This window comes from Callithrix jacchus, chromosome 3 (genome assembly GCF_049354715.1).
Source record: "Callithrix jacchus isolate 240 chromosome 3, calJac240_pri, whole genome shotgun sequence".
In the NCBI taxonomy this organism is placed as follows: Eukaryota; Metazoa; Chordata; class Mammalia; order Primates; family Cebidae; genus Callithrix; species Callithrix jacchus.
Genome location: NC_133504.1, coordinates 32,738,224 through 32,760,651, shown reverse-complemented (window position 1 = coordinate 32,760,651; position 22,428 = coordinate 32,738,224). Strand labels below are relative to the sequence as shown.

General features: G+C 34.2%; 1 protein-coding gene across 2 annotated transcripts in view; it reads right to left on the bottom strand.

Annotated features, from left to right (window-relative positions):
• Window positions 1-22,428, bottom strand: part of NAF1 (nuclear assembly factor 1 ribonucleoprotein) — a 44,296-nt gene that overhangs the window by 11,696 nt on the left and 10,172 nt on the right. For both annotated transcript variants that reach the window (XM_002745275.7, XM_008992522.6), the window contains exons 3-6: window positions 13,197-13,290; window positions 9,325-9,407; window positions 3,803-3,963; window positions 2,698-2,749 (exon numbers count right to left, since the gene is read on the bottom strand). In XM_002745275.7, the coding sequence (XP_002745321.2) occupies window positions 2,698-2,749; window positions 3,803-3,963; window positions 9,325-9,407; window positions 13,197-13,290 (390 nt within the window). The remainder of the gene's footprint in view (window positions 1-2,697; window positions 2,750-3,802; window positions 3,964-9,324; window positions 9,408-13,196; window positions 13,291-22,428) is intronic.

Genomic DNA, 22,428 nt, shown 5'->3' with positions numbered 1-22,428 from the left:
AACCAGCTAAGAATACCCAAAATGCTGAGAATACCCAAAATCAGAATGCCTCTCCCTCTACAGGGGATCACAGTTCCTCATCAACAGGGGAGCAAGGCCTGATGGAGAATGAGTGCATTCCATTAACAGAATTAAGCTTCAGAAAGTGGGTACTAAGAAACTTCTGTGACTTAAAAGAACATTCTAGCCCAACATAAAGAAACTAAGAACCCTGAAAAAAGGTTTGACAAAATCCTAACAATAGACAATTTAGAGAGGAATATAAGTGAATTAATGGAACTGAAGAATACAATACGAGTACTCCGCAAAGTATGCACAGATTTTAACAGTTGAATTGATCAAGCAGAAGAAAGGATATCAGAGGTCAAAGACCAACTTAATGAAATGAAACAAGAAGACAAGATTAGAGAAGCAAGAGTAAAAAGGAATGAGCAAAGTCTCCAAGAAATACGGGACTCTGTGAAAAAACCTAATTTACATTTGACAGGTGTACCTGAATGTCATGAAGAGAATGAATCCAAGCTGGAAAATATTCTTCAGGACACTATTCAGGAAAACTTTCCTAACCTAGTAACGCAGGACAATACTCAACTCCAGGTAATACAGAGACCACAAAGATATTCCTCAAGTAGAGCAACCCCAAGACACATAATCGTTAGATTCACCAGGGCTGAAATAAAGGAGAAAATTCTAAGGGCAGTTAGAGAGAAAGGTCAGGTTACCCATAAAGGGAAGCCTTCAGACTCACAGCAGATCTCTCAGCAGAAACTCTACAAACTAGGAGAGAGTGGGGGTCAATATTCAATATCCTCAAAAAGAATTTTCAACCCAGAATCTCATAGCCAGCCAAACTAAGCTTCATAAATGAAGGAAAAATAAAACTTTTCACGAACAAGCAAGCACTCAGAGATTTCATCATCACCAGGCCTGCTTTACAAGAGCTTCTGAAAGAAGCATTACACACAAAAAGGAACAACCAGTATCAGTCATCCCAAAATATTACCGAAAGGTAAAGAGTATCTCCATAATGAAGAATCTATATCAACTAATGGGCAAAACAGCCAGACAGCATTAAATGACAATACTAAACTCATAAATACCAATATTAATCCTAAATTTAAATGAATTAAATGCCCCAATCAATGACACAGACAGGCAAATTGAATAAAAAGTGAAAACCCATCAGTACGCTGTATCCAGATCCATCTCATAAGCAAGGACACACAAAGACTCAAAGGATTGGAGGAAGACTCACCAATCAAATGGAGAGCAAAAAGAAAAAAAACAGGAGTTTTAACTTTCGTCTCTGACAAAATAGACTTTAATAGCAACAAAGACTAACAGAAACAAAGAAGGACATTACATAATGGTTAAAGGATCAATGCAACAACAGGAGTCAATGATCATAAATATATATGCACCCAATATAGGAGCACCCGGATACATAAGTCAAGTTCTTAATGACTTATAAAGAGACTTGTAATCCCGCACAATAATAGCGGGAGACTTTGACACAACATTGTTAATATTCAACGGATCAACGAGATAGAAAATTAATAGGACATCTATGATTAGAACTCAGACGTGAAACAAATAAACTCGGTGAATATTTACAGAATTCTTCACCCCAGGTCCACAGAACATACATTTTTCTCAGTATCATATTATACCTATTTTGAAAGTAACCTCATAATTGGAAGTAAATCACTCTTCAGCATTTGCACAGCATTTCACAGACTTAAATGAAATATTGGTTGCTGTTTGTTTGTTATTTTCTTCCTTTATTCCTTTCTGTCTCCGCTGTTAAGCACATTTATCAGCATAAAAGAGATTTTTAATACCTATTTTTGGATTGCATTCCAGCCTGGGCAATACAGCAAGACTCCTGTTCTCTCTCCCCCTTTCTCTTTCTCTTTCTTTCTTTCATAAAAAAAAAGCCTCATGTATAATTTTTACTTATAAAAATGTTTAAATACATTTTTATTTTATATTGTATAAATACATGCTATTTTCAAGAAATGAATATATTCATTGTTGTAATATTTGTATTTTAATAACTTCAAAAAAACTCAAGATAATCTGCTTAAATACTTTCATGGACTGTTAACCAAGTAATTCTATTAAATCATTAACTCATTTACATGTTATTCTTAAATTTACTTCACATCTCTAGGAAGACTAGATTATCAAGTCATCTTGGATCATGAAACTACTGTTTTGCTGACATAGATGCAAAAAGAAAATCAAGGTCTCTTTTTAGAAAAGTAATTATATTATATAAAAACAGAGAGGTAGGTAGCTTCCAATAATTCTGTACTTCCAAAAGAAGGGCAGCTTACTATTAAAAGCACCATGTCTTCATGTCCCATATGGTGTATTTAATAAACTGAATTAAAATTTTTAAAAATAATGACATCCTGCCTTTATCAAAGTTGACAAAAATAGCAAAATATAATGTAAATGATTAGAAGATAATTATTAAAATACTAAATGTAACTGAAAAGTTTTTTTCCTAAATGAAAAAACCTTTCATTGAAAGATACACAACAGTCCACCTAGGAGGGTGAGAAAATACAAAGGCTAGGACAGGATAAGGCAGTATGGCTGCTGACCAGTATTAATGACCTCCCTAACATATTTATAAGATTAAGTCCTGCCCTACTTTCTAAAATATTGCATAAAAAGACTTATACTTACTTCTGGTGGTGGTTCCTGATCATTCTTCCATGATGCATCTGATCCCTTATCCCTGGGTGGGGGGGTGGGGAGTATGGAATCAAAAAAGTATTTATCACAATTCTGCTTATAACTTAAAAGTACAGAAAGTAAAAAGTAAAGGACACGAACTCAACCTTTAATTTTGCAATACACTTTATGTTGTCTTTTCAAAAGACATGGGAAGCTCATAAGAAAAACAAAGTTGGGCAAATATAAATATTAGGATTAGGGAACTGGAATGAAAAGCCAAGGCTATGGCGCGCAGAGTAAAGGAGATGGGCAGTTCTTCTGATTTTCATATTTATAGTTTTCATAAAACTCAGTTTAAAAAAATGCTTATTTCGCACCAACCGTAATTGGAAGTTGTTCCACATACAAAGGACACAAAAACGACTATAGGGCATTCCCTTTTCAAATATTTTACAGGTTTAATGCTAGAGATATCAAAATGAATTCTTTTCTCCTCAGTTTACCTGAAGAATATCAACAATCCTCCATGAGTAACCAAGGTTTATTCCAACACTGATTCTCAAAGCAGAGAGGGTCAATAAAGGCTAACTATTGATAATTTGTGGAAGAGAAGGAGGAGCTGCTTTAAAGATTCTAAAGAACGATGTAATGACCGGCATATGTGAAATGTGTAATAGCAGCAGAAAAATCAACAATTTTTGGTGGAGAGTTTCACACTTCACAACCAAAGAGAATTTTACACTTTACATCCAAAGAGAATTTTACTTAACTGAAAACAATTGTTAAGAAATGGTAATAATATTAAATACTAATGCTAAAATAGCAAGTATATTAAAGAAAGTATATAATGAAAAAAACACTGAACTAAAATCAGAAAATGTACATGGCTCAAATGTTCTTTTAATAACTGATCATCTCATTTTCTACGAAAGATATGAGTTCTACCCTACAAAAGTGATAATAAATTGCAGGCTTCAGAGATGTTATTAGGAAGATAAATGAACTCTTTGGAAGACAGATACAATATAACTATAAGGAATTACCGTCACTGAGAATTATTCTTAAAATATAAACATTCGGTAAGCGAAGAACAACATGCCACGTAAGTACTTACTGTTTAAGTTTTTCTGTGAATATATACTGGGTGAAATCTTTCATTGATGGAGCAAAATACATAGTCTCCTTTATTTTAATACCTTTACTTTCAATGTGATCTGAAGAATTAAACCGTAACACATAAAATGGATGTGCAACAGGTCCAAATATCTCAAATATCTATAATAGAAACATAAAGGCCTCTTTCAACATGTATTGAAAAGGTAGCAATGTTTTCTTTTAAAAATGCCACTGATAATTGCTAGAACAACGTAATTTTGTCAGTGATAGGGCAATAAAATAATTTATTTATATTTGTCATTTTTATATATTCAGTCTTAATATACTAATTAAAATGCATTAGCTCATTTCGGATTTCCAATCTATTAATTTAAAACAACTGTAACAAGTTTGCTCATCACAAATTCAAATCATTTGGTGGTACCAACTAGATGCAAATTATGATTTTGATTTTTTAAAATTATTGCTCATTTAAGTTGTAAGGTACAAAGAAAAAGATTATAATTGGTAACTTTTGAGAAATAACACATTGTATGCATTTGAAATCATCAGATGGGAACTATAAAAGCAAGCTTCTAACTTCAATAGGTGTTAAATCAGTTTGCTGTTTACATAGTGTTAGAAATTTTGTAAAATTAAAGACTTTTTCTAATTTAACAAATAATAGAGAAGCTACTTATTCCCACAAAACAAAAGATGGTGCGGCCTTTAACATTTAACTAAAAGAACTGTTTTCAGCAGAACCGCATATGTTATTTCTAAAAACATTTTATCAATGATGAAAGGAAGCCTCTTGGTTTCAAACTTTATTTTCTTCTCAAAATTACCTGAATTAAAAAATATATTTTCTGATAACATACGTTTATTATAGAGATAAGACCATGGCCCGTATAGATTTTTCCAGTCTTTTTTCTGTAATACATATTTTTTCTTTAAGACTATACTGTACTTTTGTATACCACCCCCTTTTAAAACCTAAAGTTGTTCCATGTTACATTCTTTGTAAGTAAAATTTTAGCAATTATAAAATACCCCTTTACAGATCCAGCACAGCTTATTTAACTTTTTTTTTTGTAGGACATTTAAGCAGTTTCTAGTTTATTCAACATAATATATGATGCCATGATAAATATCTTATATATCAATGTCTATACTTCAAATTTCCTAAAAATTGATTTTTAAGGACTAGAAGTACTGAAAAGTATGATAATTAACACTAAGGCATAAAAGTTTTAATGGAAATACTAAATAGCTTTCTAAATAGCTTGGACCAATTTAGACCAACTGCATGGAAAATGGCTGTTTTATCACATCCTCAGTTCTTGATTTTTGATAATAAATATTCTTTACATTTTATGATCTTTAGTAGACCAGCAAAGCTATTATTAGTTTTCACTAAGGCATAAAACAGCTCACCTAGCAGGGCACCACCATTATGAAGGTATGTATACTCTAAAAACAAGTAGTGACATTAAAAACAATTAAAATATATTATGAAATAACACTAATAGCATCACAAATTTAAGACATTAAATAAATTTAAAAGCAAAAAAATTTAAGGAAATAGCAAGACATTTGCTTTGAGAGGTTTAGATAAATCCAGTAGACCTCGTCCAGTGAAAGCTGTGAAGGGCAGAAGAGCCGTACTGCAACACCACTCTTACCGGCCTACATGACATGAAAGTAATCTTACTTTCACTTAATATTGTCTTTAAACTAACTCACAAATTTAACTCCCTCGAATATAGACAAACCCAATTCTTTGTTTGCACAGAGATTTAAAAATACCTTTTAAAAAGTTTCCTATGTATCCATTAATACAAGGTAAAATAATCACTGTTTGCAGCCTGGTGCACTGACTGTTTCCCAGGGATTTGTTTCCTAGATAGCATGAATCCACTTCCTAAGTGTGAAAAATGATGTCAATGGAAAAATTCCTTGCAAACTTCAGGTCTATGCAGTATGGTTTAAACTAAAATGTAAGTGACATTCAAAATTTTTGGACAAAAGAAAAGCGTAATTTTTTAATTACCTGTTCCTAAGATCTGAAGTATTTATGAGCTATAACTATAATGACATCATTATAAAGTTTTAAGTAAAATAACACCACAGACAGTAGGTAAGAGGAAGTCATAAAATAGACAGCATGTGGTATGAGCCACTAACAATAGGTATGTAACAGGAAAACTTGACCAAATTCACATAAGCAATTTAGCTAATTCAGAGTAGAAAAGAAGAATTTAACAATATTTTAAATAACTATTAGCCTCCGAGTGTAAAGTTTAGATTGACTAATACCTGACAGCTAAACTCTAAAGAGCAACTTAAAACACAACAAAGATCAGGCCAGCCCACTTCTCCTCACACAGCTCCATATGAGGCACCTGTATCCCTGCTCAGTTAGTCCACCCAACTTAGGGGATTTTGTGACTTCCATACTACCTGATTCAAGACAAAAGCAAAGGAAGTAATAGATTATAAGGAGAGTATAAGAAACTGAATTTGGAGGAGTAGCAGCTGAGACCTATAATATGAGGCGGGCAAGCAGCTTTCTTTTTATCTTTAAAAATGGAATTATTGGGTCGGGCGCGGTGGCTCACACCTGTAATCCCAGCACTTTGGGAGGCCGAGGCGGGTGGATCACGAGGTCAAGAGATTGAGACCATCCTGGTCAACATGGTGAAACCCCATCTCTACTAAAAATACAAAAAATTAGCTGGGCATGGTGGCCCGTGCCTGTAATCCCAGCTACTCAGGAGGCTGAGGCAGGAGAATTGCCTGAACCCAGGAGGCGGAGGTTGCGGTGAGCCGAGATTGCGCCATTGCACTCCAGCCTGGGTAACAAGAGCGAAACTCCAACTCAAAAAAAAAAAGAGGAATTATTCTGTAGAAATGTTCATATACAAACTTAATCCAACTGATGCTTTATACTTGCCCTGTCACTAAGAAGTGGTTTTCTAAGTATCCTTTCACTTGGCTCTAGCAGATAATACTCACCACTTTTTACTCAAAGGCATTATATTTTTGCTACAAGATCTCCAAGGATTTCTATCACACACAGAGGTTAACAAACACCATGACAACAACATGGTACGGAAAAATAACTGACATGGGAAAAATAACTGACAAGCAAAGAAGATATAGACTGCATGCAGTTCCCCAAATTTCATCCCAGCTTAGGCTGGGCTTAAATGTTCTGTGCGCACCATGGCAAAAGTTTCAGCCACGTGGAAGGCCTGTTTGAGCCAGCAGGCTGGATGTGCACAGACAATATTCCAAAATGGAGAATGAGCTGTATTCTCCACCCACTCTCCACACACACACACCATGTCACAAACTTAGGAGTTATCTAGAGGGGATAGGTAACTTCCAGTTTCTCTATTATCTAGGGGGACTAGGTAACTCCCAGTTTCTCTAAGTAACAAGAAATACATAAAGGAATCTCCAGGCCCAGGAACAACGCTGGCAGGCTGTGCCTGTGAAGGGCCAAGATCTGCATGCTCCCACCTGGAAACAGCCCTCAAAGACTGTCTCTCCAGGTGAGCCAGCTTTGGGCTAAACTGCCAAAGGGGAAAGGAAATGAGGAAATGAACCTTTACAACTATCCAATCACTTTGTACTTTTTCACTTTCCATTAACAAAAATGAAGAAAATACAGATGAATAGAGCATTCTAATCCATTAGTTAGGTAAACTGATTATTTCAATCACTGTGTATGTTACTGTATCCCAAGTTATCTTGAAATATGTCATGAGAACTAAGGCAGTGGGGAACACTGCATCAATATAATATAGAGTCCTCTAGAAATATCATCATATCCTACCAAACAAGACAATCTTTTAAAAAGGAATCAGCAAAAATTCCCTACTCAGTGATATGTGAGAAGGAAACAGATTTCACTAGTTATCATGAAGAACTAGCAATTATTAGGATTAAAGGGCAAAGGTAGGAATAAATATCTGAGACCGTCCTCCCTAAATCAGTGAGGAAAGCAAAGGGAGGCGGAAGGGAAATGAACCTGGGTTGGCAATCTCATCCATTTCAGATTTGTGACTTTTTAGCAAGGTTTCCCAAGTTTTAAAATAAAGGTAATTCTACTTCCTTTCAGGATTTCAGTGAACTTAAAATGTTAAACAACATAAATACCACTGTAGCTGATTACTATTGAGTTACTAAAGAATAGAGGGAAAAGATGTTAAATGGCTTGCTACTGAAGGTAAAACTAATTTAGTATTTAGATAACACATGCTAATAATCTAAAAGGTATTCAGTTTCATATTCTGGTTATTGGTTTTGTTTAACAGATACTTTCTAATCTTCTCTACTCTCACTACTATTTTGGGGAATCATTTCAAGGTACTCAGATTTATAATCAAGTATTTTTGAAAGACTTGTCACAAAGTCTTTCAAAAGCATTTATAAAGCATTCTATGTAAAATTTAGAAATAGATTTTTGCCAACAGGCTTATGCCATATAACTAAAATTAGAGTTGTAAATGTTGTATTTTTATCTGACTTCTTTCAAAGCTAAATGACAGTTAAATATTAATATTATTAACCACATTTACAAGTCTAGAAATTCAAATGTAGTGGGAAATTTAAAAAATATCTATTTAGAGGTTTTAGTTCAGCAAAGTGTTGAGTATTTTCAGGTGAAAATTTCTAAGTTAGGTAATAAGAAAAAAAGACAACTGTCATGAAAATCACAAATAGCTCATTCTTATTTGTTTGTATTCAACTCAATATATACTTACTTGGCACAAATAATTTACAAAGAACTGCTCTAGGTACAATGGGGAATATCAAGGTGAATAAAACTGTCCCTATTGCCAGGAAATGCATACTTACTTGGTATTTATATTCTTGATTTTAGAAGGTTTTATGTCTTCTGCCAACTAGTCAGAATTGCCTACTTGCTGGGTAAAGTACACAGTGTTCTATATTAAGGTGAACATGTAGGGTTGTTCCATTAGAAAGATGTTAAAAGGGACCAAATCTTATAGTAATTACTAGAGTGCACATATTTGTAATTCCCCAGGAGACGCTTACAGTGATAATTCACTTGTCAGTGAAATATGTTTCCACTTAGAAATGTTTCCAAAGCGAACTTCCACCTGAGGAAGTCAAAGTCTGTAAAGTCTGAGAGCCACTCTTCAAAGAGGCTCACAAGCCAAAAATAGTTAAGAGCTATTATGCTATGGGAAATCTTCACTCAGCTGAGTATCTGGAGGGTAAGAAACAATGTGTTATTCATTATGTAGACTCCCTGCCTAGCAAATTACCTGACAAACACCAGGAAAGGATTCTATACATGTACATTTAATAACTCATGCAGTGAAGAGTAATAATCAGTATTAACCAATTTACAGACAGACAAAGTACTGAAGAAAATCAAGAATGTACTGAAACTTGAGAGCTCTAGACTGTCCATCAATTAAAATCAACAAACTTTCTGAGAACTGATGGGGAAAGTCAGACAACAAATAGAATAATTTGTAAGAACTGAAATATTTTACAAACCTTTCCTGCTGCTTGTCGATCACTTTTAAAAATTACAGTCTCCTCATTAACTGGAGGTAGGTTAGTCATAGATTCAATTATTACTGAAAAATAAAATAGATTGCTTTAAGATTTACTTATAAGAGAATGTAGAATTTAATGAAAATCTAAGCTTTAATTCCAACATAATTTAAAATAAAATTGAAGGTGGCATTAGTTACCACATTAACTATTTCTCTGCAGTAAACAAAATCTTATTACCAAACAACGCTGGGAAACATTTTATAACTGTTTTAATACAAAAAGCTACAATTCTAAGAAAAAAATTAAAATATAAATCCCACAGAAAATCTGAATCATCCATTAAAGAGTCAACAAATTCAAGCTATGTACATATTCTCAAGTAAATTTTACCAAAAATAGTGTAATCATACTTAGTCCTAAAACTCCTGTTTTAAAAGAAATTTGTCTCCTTAGCACTGTTAAGTTACTGGTATACAAAAAAGTTAAATAAAAGCTTCACAAAAGCATCTTCTTAAGAACAGAAGTCGTCAACGTGCTACAGCTCACAGTAGTTTTTATCATTACATGAAAATTCCCTCCTCAAAAAGCAGAAGCATAATATCCAAATCTCTAATTCTTTTAAATGACACAAATGTTAAAGAACTGATCTACCATAAGAGAAAACACACACACACACACACACACACACACTGTCTCTCTCCCTCTCTCAATAAATTTTTAGAAAATCAGAGCCACAAGTAAGAACATTCTGTTACATTACATAGATAATGCCATGTCCACTTAGGGAATAAAATATACTAGCTCAGATTATTAAAACTAATTCAAATAATTTCTTTTGTATCCCAACTAATTTTAACTTCAGGCCAGATGCAGTGGCTCACGCCTGCAGCACTTTGGGACGCTGACAAGGAAGAACGGCTGGAGCCCAGGAGTTTGAGACCAGTCTGGGTAATATAGCAAGACCTCGTCTCTATTAAAAAAACAAAAAAGTTAGCACTTCTGAATTCCAAATATAGACATAACCAACAGATCATGGGGCAACATTTTTTGAGTTAAACCTGCTTCTGGAATGATGATGAAATATGGATTGATAACTACATTGAGCACTAACAGAATTCATTTTCCGTCATCATTTCTTCCTAATCATCATTTCTTCTGCAAGGCATTGCAGAAAAGTCAAATTAATTACAGGAAAACTAAAAACCACCTAATCCAATGCCCTCATCTTATAGAAAGATAAGAAAATAAAGATTTAAGAAAGTCCTTTGTAACAATTAAGGCAAGGCCAATTCCATTATCACCAGAACCTAGACCTAGTTCATATGCTCTTTCTATAACACAACTGTGTTTCCACAGACCCATTCTCTTATTACAATGATTCTGAGCAGCAGGCAGTTTCAGGTAGACGGATACAAATTAACTTACAGGTTTGTACCATATTAATAAACATTTTCAAAGATTTTAAAACTAACATTCTGAAAGAATGAACTAGGACAAGATCACTAATTTCATGACATCTCTCCACTTCTACCTATAAGAATAATATCTAATTAGCCTCATGTTTTTCCAAATTAAAACAAAACAAAAAAGGCATAGTTTGCAGGGCTGCAGAATGCAAACCCAAATTCTCTCCTTTCATCTTTAGCTTCTTTGAATTCACAGATTATTTTTGCCTAATATATAATACTTATTTTTTCTTTCTGTGTAATTTGTTCCAAATAATATTAGATATTTTAGGCTTTCAAAACAGAGTAGGCAACAGTGGCATGTGCTGATTTTGACTCATTTACTCCTTATTCCCCATTAGGTTGAGAATTTTTTTAGTCTATGTTAGTTAAAATAGTATTGTTAAAAATGCAAAAATGGGCCAGGTGCAGTGGCTCACGTCTGTAATATCATCACTTTGGGAGGCTGAGGTAGGCAGATCATGAGGTCAGTAGTTTGAAACCAGCCTGACAAACATGATGAAACCCTGTCTGTACTAAAAATACAAAAAATAGCCAGGTGTGGTGCCAGGCACCTATAATCCCTGCTACACAGGAGGCTGAGGCAGGAGAACTGCTTGAACCTGGGAGGCAGAGGTTGCAGTGAGCCAAGTGTATGCCATTGCATTCCAGCCTGGGCAACAGAGTGAGACTCCATCTCAAAAAAAAAAAAGCGAAAATGACATGCATCATTCCATGCATGTCATAGAGTTTACATTTATTTTTTTGAGGACCAACAGTACGACCTTAAATTTTTCTGTATAGGCCCAGTATGGTGGCATAATCCCAGCACCTTGCAAGGCCAAAGTGGGTGGATCACCTGTGGTCGGGAGTTCAAGACCTGCCTGACCAACAAGGGGAAAACCCATCTCTACTAAAGATACAAAATTAGCCGGGCATGGTGGTGTGCACTTATAATCTCAGCTACTCTGGAGGCTGAAGCAGGAGAATTGCTTGAATCCAGGAGGTGGAGGTTGCTGTGAGCCGAGGTCACACCATTGCACTCCAGCCCGGGCAACAAGAATAAAACTCCATCTTAAAAAAAAAAATTCTGTATACATCAAGTCTAATAAATGTTTAAATCATACTATATAAGAAATTAGTTGCCTATTTTCACATATTATTAAATACCATAAGATAACTCTAAAACTAGTAAATGTAATGATTCCAGAATCATGGAGAGTTTTAATTATTATTTTTGAAAAAAAGGTTCACTTTAATCTACATTTTTATTAATAAACTGAAAAAGTATAAAATTATGTAAGTATTTTTTTAAAAAACATCGATACAGACACTGTTAGAAAAAAGCCAAAAGAAAAAGTCCTATTTCAACCACTGACTCATTATACAACTGGTCCCAAGAGCAACTAACTTGAATTTTTCTACGTCCTTAGGTCCTGTGGAGGCTGGTGGGCAATCTAGGCCCTCTTCACAGTTCCAAAATCCTATTACTTTGTCAGTGCTAAGTTCTATTCTCAGGCTTACCCTACTGTGAGTTAATAGTACCTACATTAACAAAATCTCACATGTTGGGGCTAAAGAAATCTAAAATATTAAGTTCTCTTACATAGCAGTTTCATATTTTGTGCCATTAATATATCAGTATTAAATTACTAAACTTTCTAACTTATACGTTTTTAAGACAAAATCAAAGGTGGTGAGCAGAATGATGTCCCCAGAGATATCCACACTCTAATACCTGAATCTGTAAATACATTACATTTTTAACAGCCTTTGCAGATGCGACTAAAGTTGAGGACCTTGAGATAAGGGAGATTATCCTGGATTATGCAGATACTCAATCTAAAAAGTCTTTTAAAGCAAAGAACCTTTCCGGATGTGGTTAGAGTGAGGTGAGACAGTGGAAGAAGGCTCAGAGACAGACACTCCATTACTGGCTTTCATGATAAAGAAAGAGAACCAAAAGCCAAGGAATGTGGGCAGGCTCGAGAAGCCAAAAAGAGCAAGGAAATGAGATTCTCCCCTAGTATCTACCAAAAATAACTCAGCCTGGTTAACACATTTGATTTTAGCCCACTGAGAACCACATGAGAACTGTATGATAAATTTGTGCTGTTGTAAGACACTATGTTTGCAGTAATTTGGTAGAGAAACATTAGAAAACTAATATATCAAATTAAAAGAAAATTCTGGAGGAAGTTCGTCAGTAAAGCCAGACATTTACATTTCTATGAAGAAACTCTATTTATGTATAATTTTAGTACATGAAAACTGAATTTTATCACTTCAAACTATGACGTGTTAATTACATATTTAAAAAACAATTTACTAGTCATAAAGCCACGGATTCAATTATTAGTGTGTGTTCAGATATAATTAATTTTTTAAATAAGATTCTTTTGATTAATAAAATTCTTTACATACCTAGTTGTTCAATAATACTTGAAACCATCCCAAGAGGCTTTAATTCAATATCTTCAGGCAGAATAATAGTGAGTTCTTCAACAGAAGGCAGTTCCTACAATTAAAAAAAAAAAGCATTAATCTTCCTCCAACTTCAACAACTTAAAAAAGATAAGATAAATTTTCCATTTAAAGTGCTACACATATTGGAAGATGTAACATTAAGTGCTTGGAGCATCTCTTTAATGTTATCCTGCTAGTGGTTGCAAAGACTTGTGACAGCACTTCTCTCCCTCCAACACTTCTCCACCTAAGTGACTCCACAGGTCTTAAGTATAAACCCCAAATTCAGTTATACTAAGAACACAGACATAAGTACTGTTCTAGATTCTTTCAATCACAGTTGAACAAAAGACTCCCTGCTTCCTGTAAAAAATGACTATTATGAGTCAGAGACATTCCATTTGAAAAGAAGTAATTCTACTGGTAACTACAATTTCCGTAGAAAAGTTCTTTTAGCTGTCTTGTTAAATTGGTTAATTAATTAGTTTGACTGTGATTAAACAGTAGAACAAAGAAGCAGCAATCTTTGCTGAGACTGTGTGGAGAAGAGCTGAATGACTGGCCTCTTCAGCAAAAAGAAAAAAACACCTATCAGTGAAATACTAAAGTCCTGAAAAAAAGGACTTAGGCTTTAGCCTATAAAAACTGTGAAGGTATTGCTGGATACCTTCATTCTCTAGGTTAAAAAATAAATTTCTTTACACCTAAAGATTTATCTTTTCTTATTCAGCTGCAAACTGCACCTCAGTTGCTATGGAAACTAGATATTGAAGTACAGATGAGGTTGAAGAGAAGTCTAAGAATAAATCTACCTTAGCCTTTAGATTAAAAGCAAAGCTTTCTGTTCTTGACCCTTGCTAATATTAACTCTCAGAAGAAAGCTTTTCCTCAAGAAGGCTTGAAGTGCAAAGACCCTACCAATGGCATTTTAAGAGTTAAACTGAGAGAAGGGTAACTTTTGGCGAAATGTTGGAAAAGATGGAAAAATCGACATAGTACAAAGTATACTGCAGATAAAATCTTGAGTAATCATATTACCCCTATGGAAACTTACACTAGGTTCTTACCAGAGTTGATAAGCAGACATCTAATATACACTGCATCTGGAATATGCTATTTTCCAATAAAGGATAACTTACAGAGAGCAACACCATGGGTGTCAACCAACTGATGCAGAAGAAAGTCAGCAACATGCCTTTGTATGGTTAGTCTGCTTGGTGTTAGAGGATATTATTTTGTTTTAGAGAAAATTATTTTGTTTTATCCATCAGAAATTTTCTGAGTACTTTTAAGGAGAGAACAACCACTTGTCTTTTCATTATATTAAATGTAGAAAGCCTAATCTCGGGAAGAGCATGGTTTGAAAGTGGTTCATGTGTATATCAGAATGGAGAAGGGAGTTTAGTTGTTAGAACAAATGAGACACTGAATAGCCTTTTCACAGAAGTTCTTAGCTAAAAAAATCTCAGACCTTGTTAAATACAAGACTGGATAATTATAATTTTGGAGGACTGCAGAGTAGAGGGCTTTAATGATATTTTAGAGGGCAACTGTGAGAGGAGTCTCATACAGACTCTGGTTCTGGGAGTGGTACCTCTTGTAAAGTGGCAAATGTCGCTGGCTAATCCAGAAGTACAGTGATAAAATCTGTCCCATTGCCTAGCCAAATTATAAGATATAGAACAAAAATTTCATTACTTTGGGATTGGGATTAAGCTTACTGGTTAAATATTCTCAAATAAATAAGCACTACTTAACCAGCATGAAAGGCTCCTGGTTTTGTATTTTCTTTTATGAGGAATAAAGGCCCATGTAATGAAATATTTATGCTTTCATATAAATCTACACTTATACTGTTTGCTTCTGTTGTTGTTTGTTTAAAGTATAAAAGTAAAACATGTTCCTATTTTAAAAAAAGTAAAAACCCAAGCAGTATGGAAGGATACAAAGTGAAAAGCAAAAATTCCTCTACTCTATTCCTTTCAACTATCCAATTCCAAGCCACATAGATAGCTAATGTTATCTTTCAAATACATTTACTATTTAGATATAAACTTTAATTCTAACTTGAAAGTATTTTTTACTTAAATAAAATATCCATATTTTAATGGAACCAAAGAAAAGCTCATATAGCCAAGACAATCCTAAGCAAAAAGAACAAAGCTGGAGGCTACCTGACTTCAAACTATACAACAAGGTTACAGTAACCAAAACAACATGGTACTGGTACCAAAACAGACATACAGACCAATGAAACAGAACAGAGGCCTCAGAAATAATACCACACATCTACAGCCATCTGGTCTTTGACAAACATAGCAAAAAAACAAGCAACAGGGAAAGGATTCTCTAATAAGTGGTGCTGGGAAAACCTGCTAGCCATATACAGAAAACTGAAACTGGACCCTTTTCCCACTTCTTACACAAAAATTAACTCAAGATGAATTAAAGACTTAAATGTAACGTAAGACCTAAAACCATAAAAACTCTAGAAGAAAACCTAGGCAATACCATTCAGGACACAGACATGGGCAAACACTTCATGATTCAAACACCAAAAGCAATGGCAACAAAAGCCAAATTGACAAATGGGACCTAATTAAACTAAAGAGCTTCTGCACAGCGAAACACTATCATCAGAGTAAACAGGCAACCTACAGAATGGGAGAAAATTTTTGCAATCTATCCATCTGACAAAGGGCTAATATCCAGAATCTACAAAGAACTTTAAATAAATTTATTAAAAAAAAGTGGGCAAAGGATATGAACTGACACTTTTCAAAAGACAACAAGTACGCAGCCAACAAACATATGATAAAAAGCTCACCTTCACTGGTCATTAGAGAAAGGCAAATCAATCCCACAATGACATATCATTGCATTCCAGTTAGAATGGCAATCATTAAAAAGTCAGGAAACAACAGATGCTGGAGAGGATGTAGACAAATAGGAATGCTTTTACACTGTTGGTGGGAGTGTAATTAGTTCAACCATTGTGGACGACAGTGTGGCAATTCCTCAAGGATCTAGAACCAGAAATACCATTTGACCCAGCAATCCCATTACTGGGTACATACCCAAAGGATTGTAAGTCATTCAATTATAAAGACACATGTACACATTATGTTTATTGTGGACTTGGCACCAACTCAAATGCCCATCAATGAGACTGGATAAAGAAAATGTGGCACATATACACCATGAAATACTATGCACCCATAAAAAAGGATGAGTTCATATCCTTTGCAGAGAAATAAAGGTGGAAGCCATCATTTTCAGCAAACTAACACAAGAACACAAAACCAAACAACACATTTTCTCACCTATAAATGGGAGTTCAACAATGAGAACATATGGACATAGAAAGGCGAAGATCACACACTGAGACCTGTTAGCGGTAGGGGACTAGGGTAGAGTTACCGTAGGATGAATACCTAATATAGATGATGGGTTGATGGGTGCAGCAAACCACCATGGCACGTGTATAACTATGTGACAAACCTGCACATTCTGCACATGTATCTCAGGACTTAAAATATAGTAATTTTTAAAAATCCGTATTTTAATACAAGGTACCCTTTTTACCTATCATACCCTCCACATCTTTCTATACCAAAACAAAAACATGTATCTAATTTTAACAGTTATGAATGTATTCCACTGTATTGGTGGTACTATACTACACTAGCCACCTGACACCACATATATCTGCCCTTTTAAAATTTTTGTCACTACACACAATGATACATCAAACAATCTTTAACATATATTTTTGTGTAACTCCTGTGATAAATCTATCCGTCCTGATAGATTAAAACATATGAATGTTTAAAAATTTCTTCTTTAAAATGTCACATCAGTTCACATTTCCACAATATATCAGAGGTTTCCCCACACCCTTGCCATTATCGATAAGTAAACTCTAAATCTTTGCCAGTTTAATGAGTGTATGATAGTATCTTGCTTTGATAGGAATTTCCTTATTCATAAAGAAGAGTGAACATCCTTGCATGTATCCTGGCCATTTTTATGTGTGTTATGAATTGTTCCTTGTATAATGTTACGCATTTTTGGAGGGCTTATCTTTTATTATTTTTTAAAAATTGGATTTTTAAGAATCTTTGTCTTTTATCAAATATGTTGCAAATATCCACTCTCTTACGCCCTAGAATGCTTTTTAGCTAAACGATTTAAACTAAATAATTTTGGTTGTCAACCTTTGGCATTTTAATTTTTATGTAGTCAAGTATGTAATTTTTTTTTTTTTGGCTTTTGAAACTTGTGTCACATTTAGAAAGGTCCTCCCTATCCCAAAACCACTTAAAATTCACTATTGTTTTCTCCTAGATTCATTTTTTAAATATTTGGGTATTTGGTCCATTCACAATTTTACTCTTGTATACAAGTGAGGCAGTGATTGGCTTTATCTTTATCAAACTACTAGGCAGTTATCCTGATGTGTTGTAGGATAATCCATTTTTTCTCTTAATAATTTGAAAAACAAACTTTAACATATACTAAGTATACTTATGTAGTTGAGTTTTTTACTGAATCTCCATTCATTTTCACTGATCTACTTCAGTGTTAGCACTAAACTATTTTAACTGTGGTTTTCATAAAACATTTCCATTGAGATGGCAGGCTAGTTCCTTTACTCACACCATAAATATTCTTCCTCTTGGAATTTTTTTAACTGTTCCCACATGTTAATCTTGCTAAATGTCCAGAACTATTCTGTCATACTGATGTCATTAGTATTGACTGAGATCACATTTAATTGCAGCTGCCTTTATGAAGGGTCCTACACAGTGCTTAGGCTTGTTTCATTCTATATATTACTTGCTATAATAAATACCTAGTTACTGAATATATTTTACTGCTATTGCAAATCAACCCTTTACAGAGTATTGCCTGAACATAAGTATCACGCTGAAATTTACTTTTAGTAATTTTATTGCATATTTATTATACAACCTTATTTTCAAAGAGTAAGTTGTCCTTCTTTTCAATAATAGTACAACATGGCTTTCATTTCTCAGATAATATTGGTTGACAATTCCAGCATCTCAAATATAAAACAATTGTGATGACAGTGGACATATCTAATAGGAATGTTCCAAATCCTAAGCATAATGATGCACTTTTATTGGAAGTTTCTTTTTAACAAGTTAAGAAAGCATCCATCTATTCCAATTCTAATAAAATTTTTAAAATCAGAAATAAACTGAGTTTTATCAAATGCTCTTTCATCATTTTGAGATCACTATAACATAATTTTTTATACATTGAGCAGTTCAGTCTACAGGGTCTAATGAAGTCCTGATGTTCTGCCCTAAGGAATACTAGGAGACATCTAGTGTGAGGAAAATAAGGGAAAATATATAAAGCTATATTAGTTGTAGTGTGGCAGGGACTCACAATTTTGGTCAAAACCAGTGTCTGGCAGGTCCTCTTATTTCCTGTTGCTGTACTGTGTTTCCAACCTATGTACCCGAAGAATGAAAAGTTTTGCCCACAAAGGGGAAGGTTCTCTGTTTTTGTGTAGAACAAAACTTAGGGAAAAACAAACAGACACCATTCTCTGTAATCACCACTGTATTTCCAATACCCGTTCAGTGATCCTAGTACTCTGCAATATAGAAATGTACAGTTTCCTGAGCATTACTAAAAAAGAATGTGGTAGTAGGCACCTGTAATCCCAGCTACTCGGGAGGCTGAGACAGGATTTGAACTCAGGAGGTGGAGGTTACAGTGAGCCAAGATTGCACCACTGCACTCCAGCCTGGGTGACAAGAACAAAAATCCGTCTCAACAACAAAAAAAACACCAATGAAATCTCACCCCAAATACTCCACAAAACATAAAAGGTATATAAAAAGTAAATAGTATATACAAAACATGTAAGAGATAAGTTAAACCAACCTTGTACAATTCCAGGTTAAGAGTCTGTTATAGAGTCTGCCTTTGAAAATCCAGTTAAATGAAGCCATATATATTCATTTTGAGAAAGGCACATATTTGGGGGGACTGAATTAAGGGAAACCAGATCTATCTCTTTCTTTCAAATGAGCACGATAAGAAAGGAGGACAAAAAGGAAAAAAATAACCCAAACTACAACAAGAAGGCACCCAAGAGATGTGCTTTCCATGAAAAATGTTGGCAGGTTCAGAGAACTTAAGGTTTGAAAGGGACAGATCGCTGAAAGGTTCTAAAAGCAATTTCCTTTGGAGCATGTCAGCAAGGTAATAGAAGATTTTTGTCTTGATGTATGAATGCCAAATATCATCTCTTTCTCAACTAGCAGATTTAATGTACTGTATCACTACTAAGCCTAGTCATCCTTTATCAAACTATCCTGCTGCTTTGCTTTTTTCTAAACACACTATTGTCTAACATTTCTGTATTTACTTCATGTCTGTTTCTCTAACTAGACAATAAGACCAACCATAACTAGGACTTTTTAGTCCTATTCATAACTAGGAACTACTTAGTCTTGCTCATTGCTATAGTACCCAAAAGATGGCTAACACATAGCAGGCATTTAGTATTAATATATATTTATTAAATGAACTCATCTACCTCATCAGTTCAAGTTTAACAAAAATCTCAGAAGTCAGTCTTTTTTTATTCTGAGCAGAAATCAGCTAATGAAAATATAACCTGATACAGAATCCTCAAAGAATGAGAAAGACCTGAACCTAATCTCAAAAATAAAATTTAAAAGCCAGGCTTCCAAGAAGCTTAACTGCCTAGGATCAATGCATAGATACCTCTGGGTTGCAGCAGTGAACACTAATACAATTATAGATTAACACTTGATTCCCTGATAACACAGCTGCTGCTCCCCCTATGATAATGACTAAATCTCAGATACATAATCTCCTTTAAGGAGATAAAAAATCAATCACTTTGCTTTTCCACCTATCAGGGAAGGATGTATATGTGTGACGGAGAAGAGAAACACACTAACACAATCCAGTAAGGGGGAAAATATAGCCAGAAAACCTACTGTGAGGCATTACCATTTCGGCAGTGCACAAAAGATATAAAGAATCAGAAATAAAAGGCATACTAATCAACTGAAAAAATTGAAGGCAGAGGTGATAAGACAGGCCTGGGATAGAAAGACCTTCTTCATCACAAACCAAGGGTACTAAAAATAAAAGACAAAGCTATTTACTGCAGATTAATTTATCAGCCTGGATTACCCCACAATCCTTGTTAAAAGAATGGTGAGTAGACAGGAAAGACTTTTTATTTTATTTACTCAATATTAGCTACAAATTTAAATTTAATTGGTTAAAATTAAATAAAATTTAACATTCAGTCTTCAGTCACACTAGCAACATTTCAAGACAGCATAATACTGACTTTCCATTACTGGAGAAAACTCTATTACACAGCACTGCTTTACATTCTCACACATCGAAAAAGCCCTCCATTACAAAACATATACCCAGGTATTAATAATATCAATTTATTTCTGGCCTTAATACAGGTAAAATTTTAATACCACATTTTAACAGCATGTACCATATTACTAATAAAGTCTTAATGCTAACCTGAATACTCGGGAAATGAAGATTTGTGATAAATCTACATTTTAATTTTATTGTTTTCCAAAATTAAAATGCAACCAAAAATCTATTCTGGATGTACATTATCTGCAGTTAGAAATAACTGTTTTATCATGCAAATAAAATTATGATCATAAATGTTTACTAACAAAAAAAAAATCAAAGAACAGGAGAAAGTTTTTCTGGACCCATTTATTCAAGACTTCAATACATAACAAAGGGTAGGAAAGGAAAGGAAGAGAACTATTTCATTCACATCATTAGCAAATGAAAAGGCTGCATGGAAATAAAAATCCCCAAATATCACAGCCCTTGGCACATGAACTACTAAAATCCAACCTACTAAATAACCTCGATCATTTTTTACACACTACAGAGTTCCAAGTCAAAGCCTTTATTGAGAGGCAATATAAGCCAAGCAAATACAATTTTAAAAAGCTTACATTAGATGATACATTCATCCTTCACTTTGAGAGAATATGCTACATAATTATTATTCAGGAACCAAATAATGAGAAGGTCCAAATGACCAGATTCCAATGTCGCTATGCAGGTCTCCACAAATAGTAAAAACACAGCAGTTTAGCATGTACTTATTAAGAGTTCAGAATCTGCTCCGCCCCACTTATATGACTTCAGACAAGTCTCTTTCTTTCTGGTTTCATTTTCTACGAATAGTAAGGAAACTGAGCAAAAGTTCTAAACAGTTGTACAAATAGTTAACAACAATTTAAATGTCCAGTTGCATGTAATCAAAAAGACAACACATTAATACAGAAATTACATACTAGATTTGAACAAAAAATTACCGACCTCTGTGATAGCAGATACTCACAACTATGGCACTAAAGAAATGCAAGATCCTAACCAGACTTCTGGAATACCCATGAAAGAGCAATTATTGTCTGTGTTATAAAATTATTTTATTTTAATTCTCTGACATCTGTATGGCCTACAAGGTTACTCAGCTAAGCAAAACATTCCAAAGAGTAACATCAAAAATCCATCCTATTAAAAATTAAGTTATAGACATATCAGTCAAAAAATGAGTGCCTAAAACTTTCAATGCAAAAACAGAAGGACGTAATATGTCAAAAGTGGCCCTCTGAAAAGATAACACTTAAAATTTACTACACCCTTGACTTTTCTAGCATTTGTGAAGGCTTATGGAGCAAAAAAAGGGACTATCAGTAATTTGATGACTTTCTAAAGCAAAATTATCTAAAGAACCTTCAGTTGGATTTTCACTCACAAATATAGCAAAAGGATAGCAGAGGTTGGTAGGGGAAGGAATCAAACATTGCAAATGAACACTAATCCTTTTTGGTGTCAATTTGGAGAAAACTGAGAAAAGTGAGGAAGGTGGAATGAAATTATTTAACCACTTTTCTCATGTTACCCAACATAGGACATGCATGTGGCAGCCAATTACCTGATGCTATTAGGTGAGCCTTCACAGATATGGTTGGAAAGTAGGATCCAATCTCTGGAGTACTGAGAGCCATGACTGAATTTTTTTTTTCTCTATAGCTGGTAAAACATCGGAAAAAAAAAATGGATTAGGTCTGTACACAAAGTGTCAACTATGACCATACTTAACATGTAGTCTAAT